Here is an 11744-nt window from a genome sequence, read left to right as displayed (position 1 = left end):
CGGAAGAAAATACCTCAGGCCTCAGCCATTTACTCGCAGCGGAAGATGCCATTGCTTGGATTCTGAGAAAGATCAAAAGAGGAGAGAGAAAGAGAGCTTAGAGTTGCAGAAAGAGGCGGAACTAATGAAGTGAGAGAGACTTTATCTGGTAAAAGCTTTAATTAATTTATTTCTTAAATAATGTTATTATTATTTTTATTTAATTTTAAATGGTGGATTTTGATTGGCTATTGGAGGGGGAGAATGACATAATTTTGTACTCAGTTACTGAACGAATCATGAGATGACACGTGGTCAAATTGTGCTCCTCAAATAAGCTGTTTGGAGGAAAACCATGTGCGGACCATCATGTATTTTTCAGTTAGAAAATGTTGTGATTTACGAAATATGAACGATTTTATTAGATTTTTTTTCATTTAAAATTTTTTAAAAGTCAGGAATTAGCTTTGATCATAAGCTCAAAAATTTTAAATGGAAAAAAATGCGTGATAATAAAAAGGCAATTTTTAAGGTGATGAATACCTATCCATTAAAAAAAAGAAAAAATACAGCAAATAGCACATTTCAAATTTATATTTGAAGTTAATAGTAACTTTTTAAATCTCAGGTTTCTTTCATTTCACCGATTTCAGTTTTTAATTTTAGAGCCTATTTAGTTGTAAAATTTATTCTCTGATTCGAATCATAGTTCATGGTTTATGATTTACTACAATATTTTTTCTCACAAAAAACACACGTAAATCAAAAATGGTTCTAATCTATGAACTAAATGGACTATTAAATTTTTACAGTAAAAAATTCTCAGAAAATATCACATCTAATTTTTTCTACTACAGTGAAAAAACTCTTAAAAAATGTCACATCTCAACTAGAATTGAAAACTAGAATCCGCAGAGTGAACGAGGCCTAATAATTATAGCCCATCGTCATTTTTTCTTTTAGATTAGTCATGAGTTCGTTCGTTAATTCGAGTTTTTTTAATTTGAGTTGAGATGTAATTTTATATGAGAGTTTTTAATTATAGTAAAAAAAAATTAAATATAAATATTTGTGTAAGCTTTTTACTATAGTAAAATTTAAATTGGTGAAATAAACGGTAGCCATTATTGGCTGACTTAGGAACAACTTGAGCGTGACTTATATTTATTTCCAATTTTACCCTCAAAGTTTTCTTTCTTTTCTCTCACTGAGATTGTTTTTCTTTCTCTATCTCAGATTGCTTTCCGGAACACTCTCTACCGCCTCTTTCTCTTCTCTCTCTGTAAATCAGATGCAGCCACGACCAGCGACGGCGGCGGCTTCCGACGACCGACGATAGCCACTGTATGAGAGAATCTCCGGCGAGCTTCTCTTGCGATTCCGGCCTGCTGCGCGCACAGATCTCTGACGGGCGAAGCTTCGCGATTCCGGCCAAGTGACACCGTCGTTGGGATGTCCGTCGCGCCGCCTAGGGTTGACAGATCCGGCGTCCGTGAATTTCATATCTGCAGCCTATTCGATCGACGCTTGATAGATCCGGCCACGATCGAAGATTGGGAACGGCCGATTCAACCGTCGCGAGGCGTCCTTCTTCTCCGGCGCCGATTTAACTGTCGTGAGGTCTGCTTCTCCGGCGCCGATCAACCGACGATAACGCTCCCGCCACGGCCACCCATGGACTCCTTTTTCGGTGGGACAGGGGCCGGCCCCAGGCGTTGACTCTCGTGTCCAGATTCTTCTCCGATAACAACCCTGATTTGGACTACAAGTCCTTCACTCAGCTCCTTGCCGGAGCCATTTAGTTGCCGCTGGTGAGGCCACCGAGCTTTTTCCTTAGTCTTTGCCTGTTGTAATTACTGGTATTTTTGGGTTTTGGTTGTGTTTTGACTTAGAAAAAGAGGACTTCTTTGGTATTTAGGGGGTTCCACTATACAATTTGATGTGCAAAGATTCGTTTAAACCAACTTAGAAATTTTGATTAATGTTACCCAAGAAGCTATTGCGTATTAGTATATGTGTTTTGATTTATTTGCACTATTGTTCTGATTTATTTTTCACTATTCTATAAGCAATCGCCTATTGTCGGATCTGAGTTTGCGATTTTCAGATTTTCATATGAGTTCGGGATTGATTTTTGTAAAATTTAGGCCTCGTTCACTTCACCCATTCGAGTTTTCAGTTTTAAATTTTTACAGTAAAAAACTCTCAAAAAATATCACGTCTAACTTTTTCTGCTACAGTGAAAAGCTCTCAGCAAATGTCACATCTCAGCTCGAATTGAAAACTTGAATCCGTGAAGTGAACGAGACTTTAATTTATTACTTTCAGAATTGATATACGATAATTTTGCGTTTAGAATCTGGTAAATACTATGTTTACCAGTAAATACTCTAACGGGGAAATACGGTAATAATTACAAGTTTGAATTTTATAAATGTTGTATTTATGTATAAATACTTTTGTAATAACAATTTTAAATAGGGTAAATATTATATTTATTTATGAATACTTTAGTTGTTATAGTTCCGAATATGATAAATATTGTATTTATTAATAAATAAATACGATATTTATTAATAAATACAGTATTTATTGGTCGTCGGTGATTAAATTTTTAGATAAATATCATATTTATGAGTAAATACGATATTTATTGATAAATACATTATTTAATGGTCGCCAGAGTTTGTAGCTGAATTTTTAGAAAAATATAGTATTTACTAGTAAATACAGTAGTTATCGGTAAATATGAAAATTATCAATAAATACGCTATTTACCCGTTATCGGAAATTGGATTTTTAGATAAATATGGCTTTTATAAGTAAATACGATATTTACAAGTAAATACCATATTTATCGGTCGTTGGCGCTGACTTTTCAAGTAAATATGATATTTGCGAGTAAATACGATATTTACTGGTAAATACGGTATTTACTAGTCGTCAGAGCCGTACGCTAAATTTTCAAGTAAATACGGTATTTACCAACCATCGGTCTTCAGAGCTAGTCGCCAAGGCCAACCATCGGAGCTGTCCATGGTGGACCTAAATAGAGGAGGGAATAATACGCAACTTAAGATTAGCAAAATAAATAAATAAAGTAAAAGGCAACTTGATATGACTAATGAGACCGTAGAGGTGTAAATTTAGACCGACCAGCTTGAGCTTGGCAGCTTAAAGGGAAATTTCAGGTCTTAAAAAATGAAGGGTCGGCTCGGTCTGGTTTTAAAAGAGAAATGGTCGGCTCAACCAAACCTGAAATTTTATAAGGATTTTTTTTTAAATAAAAAAACTTTTAAAAATATGATGTTTGGGCTGGATTGGTCCGGCTCTAAAGGAGAGAGAATCGGCTCAATTTGGTCTTAAGCTAAAAAAATTTAAGATTCAAGCTAACAGTGGCAGGTCTCAGGCCCGCCTGTTTAGTCCGACCTAAACTTGCAACTCTAGACGAGAGTAAAAAATACAATATAAATAATTAATTAAAAAAAATTAGTGAATATTAAAATTAACGCAATTACATGCAAGTTTTTTTTTTTTTTTTTTGGAACATACATCCAACTTACATAAGAGTTATTATTTAATAAAATAAATAAGAGATAATTCTAAAAATTATATTAAACTTTTATTGACTTTTTCTAAGCAAGATTTAAGCTGCAAGCAAAGGAAAGAAGGGATAAGAGAGCGATAAACGACCTCGATAAGCTCAATCTCAATAGCCTCTTTCTTTGGTTGGTTTTTATTTTATTTTATTTTTTTGTTCTTTTGTTTTTTTTTTTTTTTCAAAGGTAACATCTACCTTACTATTTTATAGAATTTAGATTATTTTCGATGCAATATTAAATTAGTATACTAATACTAAACTGTTGTATGTGAGTAGAAAAACCAATACAACACTATTCTTGATATTAAATTTATTAATATGTTATGCTTTTTGACAAATTTACCACCAAATATAGTTTTAATATTTGATTGTCAGCCATGGTAGCTTCTCAGATGGCCAAAGACATTATAGTCCAATTTTTCTTCCCATTGGACAGTTTGTTTTAAGAACTCTGCGGAATTTCAACTTCCTTTGATGCTAGAAGCTGAGTGTGCATTTGGTTTGAGGTAATGGAAAGGAAAGGAAAGACAATTCCTCAGCCAAGGCCTGAATCTTTTGTTTGATTAAAAAAAATTTATCAGAAAGGCCATTCTAATGGAAAGCCCATTAACCCATTTTGATAAAAAGGTCATTCATCCCATGATCCAGTAGAATTGTGATTCTAATGTTGGTGGAATTATTTTTTCCTTGACTACCCTATCCATCTTCTGAACACAAAGTACACGAAAATCAAAACTCATATGTTCTTCTTTCTCAAATCCAACTTGATTCACGTTGAAACTCCACCTCCAGAACTAGCGTCGAGCACCGCCGGAGATCGTTGGAGTTCGCACCAAGTGGCGCTTAGACCGACATTCCACCTTCTTCCTCACAATATAAGACAATTTCAAGAGTAAAAATTGATGGTTTTGTACCGAGATGGAAAAATTCCCTTGAAATTGAAGCCGATTTCGTTCTATTGTTAACATGAATTTCATTTTTATGTGTTTGTATGCAGAAATTGATGGGTTTCTTTTTCCATATTTGGTTTGTTCAGATTTTTAGTTTTTCAGATATGAGTTTGTTCTTCAAAATTTTTTTATTGTACAGTGATTACAGATTTGGAGGTGTTCTTTGATTATGGTCTCTTTTTAGATTTGGGGTGGTTCATAATTGTTCTTAGACGGTGATTTTTCATATTTGAGTAAACTTTGAATAGTAGTTTTCTTTTTTTTAGATTTGGGGTATTACATAATTGTTCTTAGACGATGATTTTTTTCATATTTAGGTAAACTCTGGATTGTGTTTTTTCATATTTGTAGTTGTTCTTCGGCAAAGAAAGTTGTATCTTGAACTTAATTAATGTTGACAACAATCTCCTGAAAAAAAAAATAATAATAACCAAAAACAAAAAGCCTTCCGACGGACAATTAATCTCATTTCATTTTGAATTTATTTTATAACTCTAACTAAAAAAAGAATTAAATTTTATTTTTAACACATTTTTTTTATTATATTCTCATTCTCATTACTGGTACTATTTTTATTCCGGCTCTGTAGCGCACCCTGAGGTTCTAGAAGCTTCTTTCCTCCTTGAGTGTCATTTGATTTGCTTCAGGGGTCTCTTTTTTCTTTTGGGCTCCCTACCCCAGGTTCTCCTTGTCTCCTATCTTTCTTGTATGTTCTTACTACAGCTGCAAATTTAAATTGAACTAAAGGGGCTGTTCCAAAACTCCAGATAGGGCAGGGCCGCCTAGGTGTCAGCCCAAATCAAAAGCTTATTCATGCCTACCCAACACCCTATTTTTTGCCACGCCTTAACTAACACCTTCCATACTTAGAGAAGTATTTGCTGCTTTGAAAATACCTTATTAAGTTTGGCAGGCTCTAGACCTGTCGGGCTTTACGGTGAGGCAGGACTGGCCCCCTTCCCCTTTCAGGGTCGGGCCGAACTGGGCGGCTCAAACTATCATCTCTAGTCCTTACATACAGTCTATTCCCACCTTCACATGCTTGCTGGATTACAGGTCGGCATGCCATTGCTTTCTAGCTAATACGGATGGCTTGGAGCTAAAGTGAAATTGTTCAATCTGAACTTTTATCTTTAAGACTTGAAGAAAGAAGATACCTTCGCCTACACATCATGCCACGCGAAAGATGAACTTTTTACATCATTACAACGTTGATGTTTTTTCATTTATTTATGTGATGCATCATGTAAATCAATCAAACGACATCATCACGATGCCCTGCTACATGGCTTATTCGCTTTGGCCACTTAAACTAATAGTGTCTGAGCAAAGAATTATAACACTTAAACTAATAGTGTGTGAGCAAAGAATTATATGTCCACTAAGTTCGCTGGTTCGAGTTTTTAATTTGAATTGAGATGTGACTTTATGTGAGAACTTTTTACTACAATAAAAAAGTTACATGTAACTATTTCTAAGAACTTTTTACTGTAGTAAAACTCAAATTCTAAACTTGAATCGGTAAAATGAACGAGACTTATATACATAGCAATCCATTTTAGCAAAGTTGAACCTTTGTTTCGAAAGTAATGGCAAAAATGACTAATAACAAATAGAAACTTGCTCTTTAATGAACAAACAAGAATAAAGTTTTTATTGCATCTTCTCAGCAACTTTTTGTTTATGACCACAAACGCCAGAACATAAATACCAAAACTTTTCAACGGAGATGAAGAGATGGAACTCAGAATCTCAGAGATGCTCTTAATTCCATCAGAAGTGGCACTGAGTGAGCAGAAACTATAAACATCGAAAGTCCTCCAGTTTCAACAGTTCTTGGTTTTTTCGGATCTGAAATCTTTTTTCTTTTTCACTTTTGATTTCACAGCATCACTGTGGTTCAAGCTTCCCGGACAAAGGGGAAATCCGGTTGTCTGAACAAGAATACTTATAGAAGGAATCTGATGTGAAGCTGTCCACCTCAAACTCCATTGGCAAAGATCTTTTCTACAACCATCAACCTTGCTGACGAATTAGGACCTACTTATCGACATTAGTTCGAAGTGAACTTGGTTCATGTCTTCCATACTAGTTCCTTTGTCTACGAGCACGGTCGCGCCAGGAACCTTGTTGTTTAGCAAGTACCTAAAACCAAGACAACAATACATCAATGTTCAAATGTTCACACCGTCTACATCTCAACAAACAAAAAGGACGAAAAGGAAATAATTTACCTTCTCACTTAAGAGGCTTGCAGCAAGATCACATCCATTACTCTCCTTTTTGTCCGTCTCATTCTCATTCTCAGGCTCGGACTCGGGCTTGGGGTCAGGCTCATCATTGGTAGCAATGGAGGGCAGGACTACAGGTGCACCAAAAATGGCCTCATCATGAGCAGCTCTAATTTGCTCCTTGCGTTTTGCCTTAAAAAAAAAGACACCAAAATGATGATATTAAGAACTACGGAATGCTGTTTCATACAAACACAAATCATAGATATATTTGCACACAAGCCAATACCGAAAATAAAAACGAATCATTGGTTGCGAAAGAGAAGATAACCTCAACTACAGAGAATCGGAAACTTTGACCAATGTGCTTCACTAATTCCGTGTCATCTTCTGCAGCTGTAGATAAGGTGAACCATGCATGAATATCTCTACCTTGAACTAACAGGAATACAGGATCGCGGCATCGTTCCCCCAAGAAAAAATTTTAACCTATGACTTGCAAGCTATATAGATTCTTAATGTCAGTAATGATAAGCAATTATGAAGTTGAAGAAAAACCGCTCCAAAAATCATTTCTGAACCCAACCCAAGGCTAACGGCTATAATAATATGACTTATACAATGCTCTGCAAATAACACATTGAGAATAGAAAACACATTCTGGATGAACTCGTAGCATCAAACTGCAAAACACAAGAAGCAAGCATAGTAATTGATACTTTCTAGAAGATTACAGACAGGCAGTCAAGTGAAAAATCAACCTTCAGTATCCTCATCATCAAGGGGTGCGTCCTTGTTGAACTCAAACCTCTCCCAACCTGAGCTGCCTTTTGTTGCATCTTTTTTAACTGCATTTAAAGCGAGAAAAATCTATAACCGGATATGCGGGGGGAAAAAGAAGCAAATTCGTTATAAAGAAGCGATCATTTGATAGAGCAAGTTGGACGGCTCGGATTTTACCTCAAGGTCCTAATCCCTTTTTCTTTTTTCAAGAGACTTCGATTTTACGTTAATCCATAATATCACACACCCAAGTGGAAAAAAATTCACTAAAGAACTGCCCTTTCAGTTTCATACAAATGCAGGAGATAACACTAAACTTTACACTTTACATTCTGCAGCAGTAAGATAAAAACAGATCTCTAATCACACCCATAACTATAACACATATGGCTATAGTCAAACTGCTCGATATAGGATATTGGTTGAGACCACACTAAGATAGGGTTCATCACGGAATAAGGTAAAGTAAAACGTTCATGAAGATCATTCATTAAAACATCTTTTCAACATAATAACATGTCCCCCTTTTTGGTTAAATTACTCTCTAATTGTCATCACACAAACAATTCGGAAACTCCATTTCGTTACAGATAATTAGAAATTTTATCTAGTGTTTGGCCATTTTCTCAATCATTTAGCTCCAAGTAACGCATACACATTAAACTTAATTGAACCGTAAATTAAAATTATTAACAATCAGATCGATACAGTAAGCAAGAATTACCAGTTTCAGCCAGTTGAAGCTTCATCTTTGCTTTGATTCTTTCAGCTGGTGACTGCTCAAAAAAAAAAAAAAAAACCTCTTTGCTTTGATTTTTTCGGCTGGGGACTGCCCAAAAAAAAAAAAAAAAAAAAAAAAAAAAAAGATATTGAAAAACTTCTTTAAACCTAATTCCCGCCACTTAAGAAATCAAAAACTTTCCCGTAATCATCAAGAGTTAAAGCAAAAATTTTTCTGTTTGAATCTTTCAATTATAAGAAGCTTAATTAGTCACGAACTTCATTGCCAAATCAAAGCAAACGCAAAGAAATCGAACGAATTTACCATCTTTTCATAGCCTTCGATCAACCGCGAATAATCAACACCTCCATTCCACTCCTTCCGCACTTTCCGGTCCTTATCCGACCTCCGATCCCGCGGCGACGGGCTCCGACTCCTCCTCTCGGCTCTCCGCCGGGGCGACGAACTCCGACTCCGACTCCGGCTCCGGCTCCGGCTCCTCCTCTCAGCCCTCCGATTCCGAGGCGACGAGCTCCGGCTTCTCCTTCTCTCTCTTCGCCGCCTATCGCCATCCGAATCGCTCCGAGACCTACTTCTCCGCCTTCTCTCTCTATATCTCTCTCTACTCCTACTTCGCCGACTCGAATGACGATCTATTCCTCTCTCCCTCTCTCTGCTCCTGCTTCGCCTCCTGGAAGTTTGCCGGTCGTCCCCGCGAGAAACCCTAGCCTTGTCTCTGTCTTCTTCGTCTCTGGAAAGGCTTCGCTTCTCCTTCTCCTTCTTCTTCTTGAGCTTGTTTTGTATGGATTCCAGTTGAGCTTGTTTCTCGAGCTCCGACACCTTGGAGGGGCTGGAGGCCTTGACGAAGTTGCTGAGGAAGGAAGAAGACGAAGAAGGTAGAGCCAAGCCTCTCGCCGGGACATTTCCGGCATCCGATGCAGCGGAGAAGCCGAGGCCTCGCTTGAATCTCGCGGCTCCGCCGCCTTTCCGAGTAAGCTCGTCGTAGTACGCCGCGGCTTTTTCTTCCTCCATTTTTGCGAGCTTATCGAGCTTCGACGGCCTCAGACGGAGAACAAAACAGGAGTAATCTTGATTTAAGTTAAAATTTTTATCTTTTATTCTAATATTGATTAGTAACCTTTTTTTAGTCAAATAAACGAAAAAGTCTAGCACCCTCCATTTTTTCACAGAAGAGCTTTTCATTGGGGGAGGTTGTGGTTGGGCTAGATGGGCCTTATTGGGTGAGGCCCGTTGCGTGCTACGGGCCGCTCTACACCTTGTGGGCTGAAAGCCCAAAAGAACTGTTTATCCGTTATACCGAGAGGTTTTATTTATTTATTTTTATTTTTTTAATCAGCAATCACCAATCGGGAAGAAAAATATATGATTCTTGTATTGTTATGACATTATATTGCTGAATCCATGAGTGGATTGGTTACCTTTCTACAACATAAACTAAGATGACAACGATGTGGTAAACTGAAATTTTAAATCACATGCTCTTTTCTCTCAAATAAAAAGGAGACACATTTGAAAATGTTGTGTAATAATGGAATTGTTTTGTTTTCCAAATATCGTACTCCCGTTTAGTTCATAGATATAGATTAGAATTATGAGATTAAAATTATTTTCGATTTAGGTGTATTTTTTGTGAGAAAAAATACTATAATGAACTATGAATCATAATTCGAATCAGAGAACGAATTCTCCAACCAAACGAGCTGTGATTTTACAAAAAAACATTCTTTATTTTAAGTTAGATACCATGATTAGTCAGTATGATCTCGACATCAGAAACAAAGAACAAATAACTTGGTATTCAAAGCTGCCAACAGAATGATGAATTGTTCTTTTCGAATACAAATTAACAGAATTCAATATCACCAAAAAAAAAAAAAAAAACAAGCCAGGGCCTCGGAAACCACCATTGTTATCGAAATTCTCTGACAACATATCGTACTCGCTTCAGTGTCATTCCCAAAAATCACAACCATCGGTCTTCTCTGCAACAAAAGAGAAAACTTGAAAAGGTTTCATTTACATCGACGTCCATTTTGTTACATGGCACCTTTTCATTTTAAGGAACATGTTAGGGCACACAAACAAGAAGACGGAATCTCGTTCTAATGTTTTTATACAAATTCTACAGTTGTGTTCATTTACATAACTCAAGTCTTGACTTCAATTGTGTATATGAGAAAAAAATATTATAGTAAAAAAATTAAATTTAAATTTATATTAGAGAAAACATTTTAGTAATATAGCTTGAGTTATGAATACACTCTACATATCAAAATTAAAACTACTATCTAGCAAAAAGAGGGAAAAAAAAGTTATAACCAATAAGTAATCATTTTTAAAAAAAGAAACAAATATAAATAATCATATTAGGAATCTTCACTTTTCACTAATATTGAGTTGTTCTCTTCGCTGTTGTGGCTATTTATTTGATTATTTGGTAAATTTGAAGAATAAATTGGTAGATCCACTTTGTGTTGTTCACATTGAAGTGAAGCAAATACGTGCATGCTTTCGCATGCATTTCACATTCTATAATTTTCTAACTTTACTAAATTCATTTATTAATATTATGTTTGCAAAGTAATTGCTAATTAAACAATCGGTCACTCCTAAGAGAAAATTTAGTGATACGTTAATTTAAAAGAAAATAATAGAAAGGAAGAAAGAAAGAAAGAGAGAAAGAAACCATATATTCATCCAAAATTCGATGATGCTCTAACTATTTACTTTGTTCAATTCCTCGAAGTTCGAATTCTTCCTCCTTTAATTTGGAAAAAAAAATGAATTCCACTCAGCAAACACATAATTATTGATTATTTACAACCCTCGCTACGTGACAATACTACACCTATTTAATTTTATAATATGTACCAATGAAAAAATTACAAAATATGTGGTGATGTATGTAATTGATATATTAATTGAGTGTAAATGGGATCACTTAGTTTTTTTTCTTAGATAATTCTGAGGTGGGATGGAAAATATCTTTGTTAAATTGCGTACAAATCATATTAGAATAATAAAAATATATAATAATTTAATAAGAATTGTTTTAAATTCGGTACCCGGACTAGTCCACTAAATGTAGTTTTTTCATATCTTCGTGTAACATCGTTCATTTCAGTGTGTAATATTCAATTTGTTTAAATGTGACATTTAAAAAATATAATTTAATACGTGTAACATTAAATACTACATGAGTATATGAAAAAAGTTATATGTAAGAATCAATAATGATACACGTACATATAAAAAAAGTTACATTTGTCGGATTAATCAGTGCATCATCAGATTTGAGACTTTACCGAATCTGTTACTATATTATAAAGGAGGTTTCTTTTAAACACTATTCAAAATTTTAGGTAAGTTATTTTGTCATTTTGTGCTTTTGCTTTTTCTCCTCCTTTTTTCCCTTTCTTTTTTGGTTTTCCATTGGATTTTATTATCCTTTTATTTTT

General features: G+C 35.3%; 2 protein-coding genes across 2 annotated transcripts in view; both read right to left on the bottom strand.

The window, feature by feature from the left end:
• LOC21388232 overlaps positions 1-132 on the bottom strand; it is a 1393-nt gene extending 1261 nt beyond the window's left edge. Inside the window, exon 1 of the mRNA XM_010113662.2 lies at positions 14-132. Within this exon, the coding sequence (XP_010111964.1) occupies positions 14-52 (39 nt within the window). The 5' untranslated portion in view covers positions 53-132. The remainder of the gene's footprint in view (positions 1-13) is intronic.
• A 5976-nt stretch (positions 133-6108) lies between these two features.
• LOC21388229 (serine/Arginine-related protein 53) lies at positions 6109-9340 on the bottom strand. Its single transcript, XM_010113659.2, has 6 exons — positions 8590-9340; positions 8269-8320; positions 7523-7609; positions 7093-7157; positions 6765-6953; positions 6109-6675 (listed from the first exon to the last, which is right to left on the bottom strand). Exons 1-6 carry the CDS (start codon positions 9295-9297, stop codon positions 6619-6621), a joined length of 1158 nt encoding a protein of 385 aa, XP_010111961.1. The 5' UTR covers positions 9298-9340; the 3' UTR covers positions 6109-6618.
• Between the last annotated feature and the right edge of the window lie 2404 nt (positions 9341-11744).

This window comes from Morus notabilis, unplaced genomic scaffold (assembly GCF_000414095.1).
Source record: "Morus notabilis unplaced genomic scaffold, ASM41409v2 Scaffold704, whole genome shotgun sequence".
NCBI lineage: Eukaryota > Viridiplantae > Streptophyta > Magnoliopsida > Rosales > Moraceae > Morus > Morus notabilis.
This window is presented reverse-complemented; position numbering and strand designations above follow the sequence as displayed.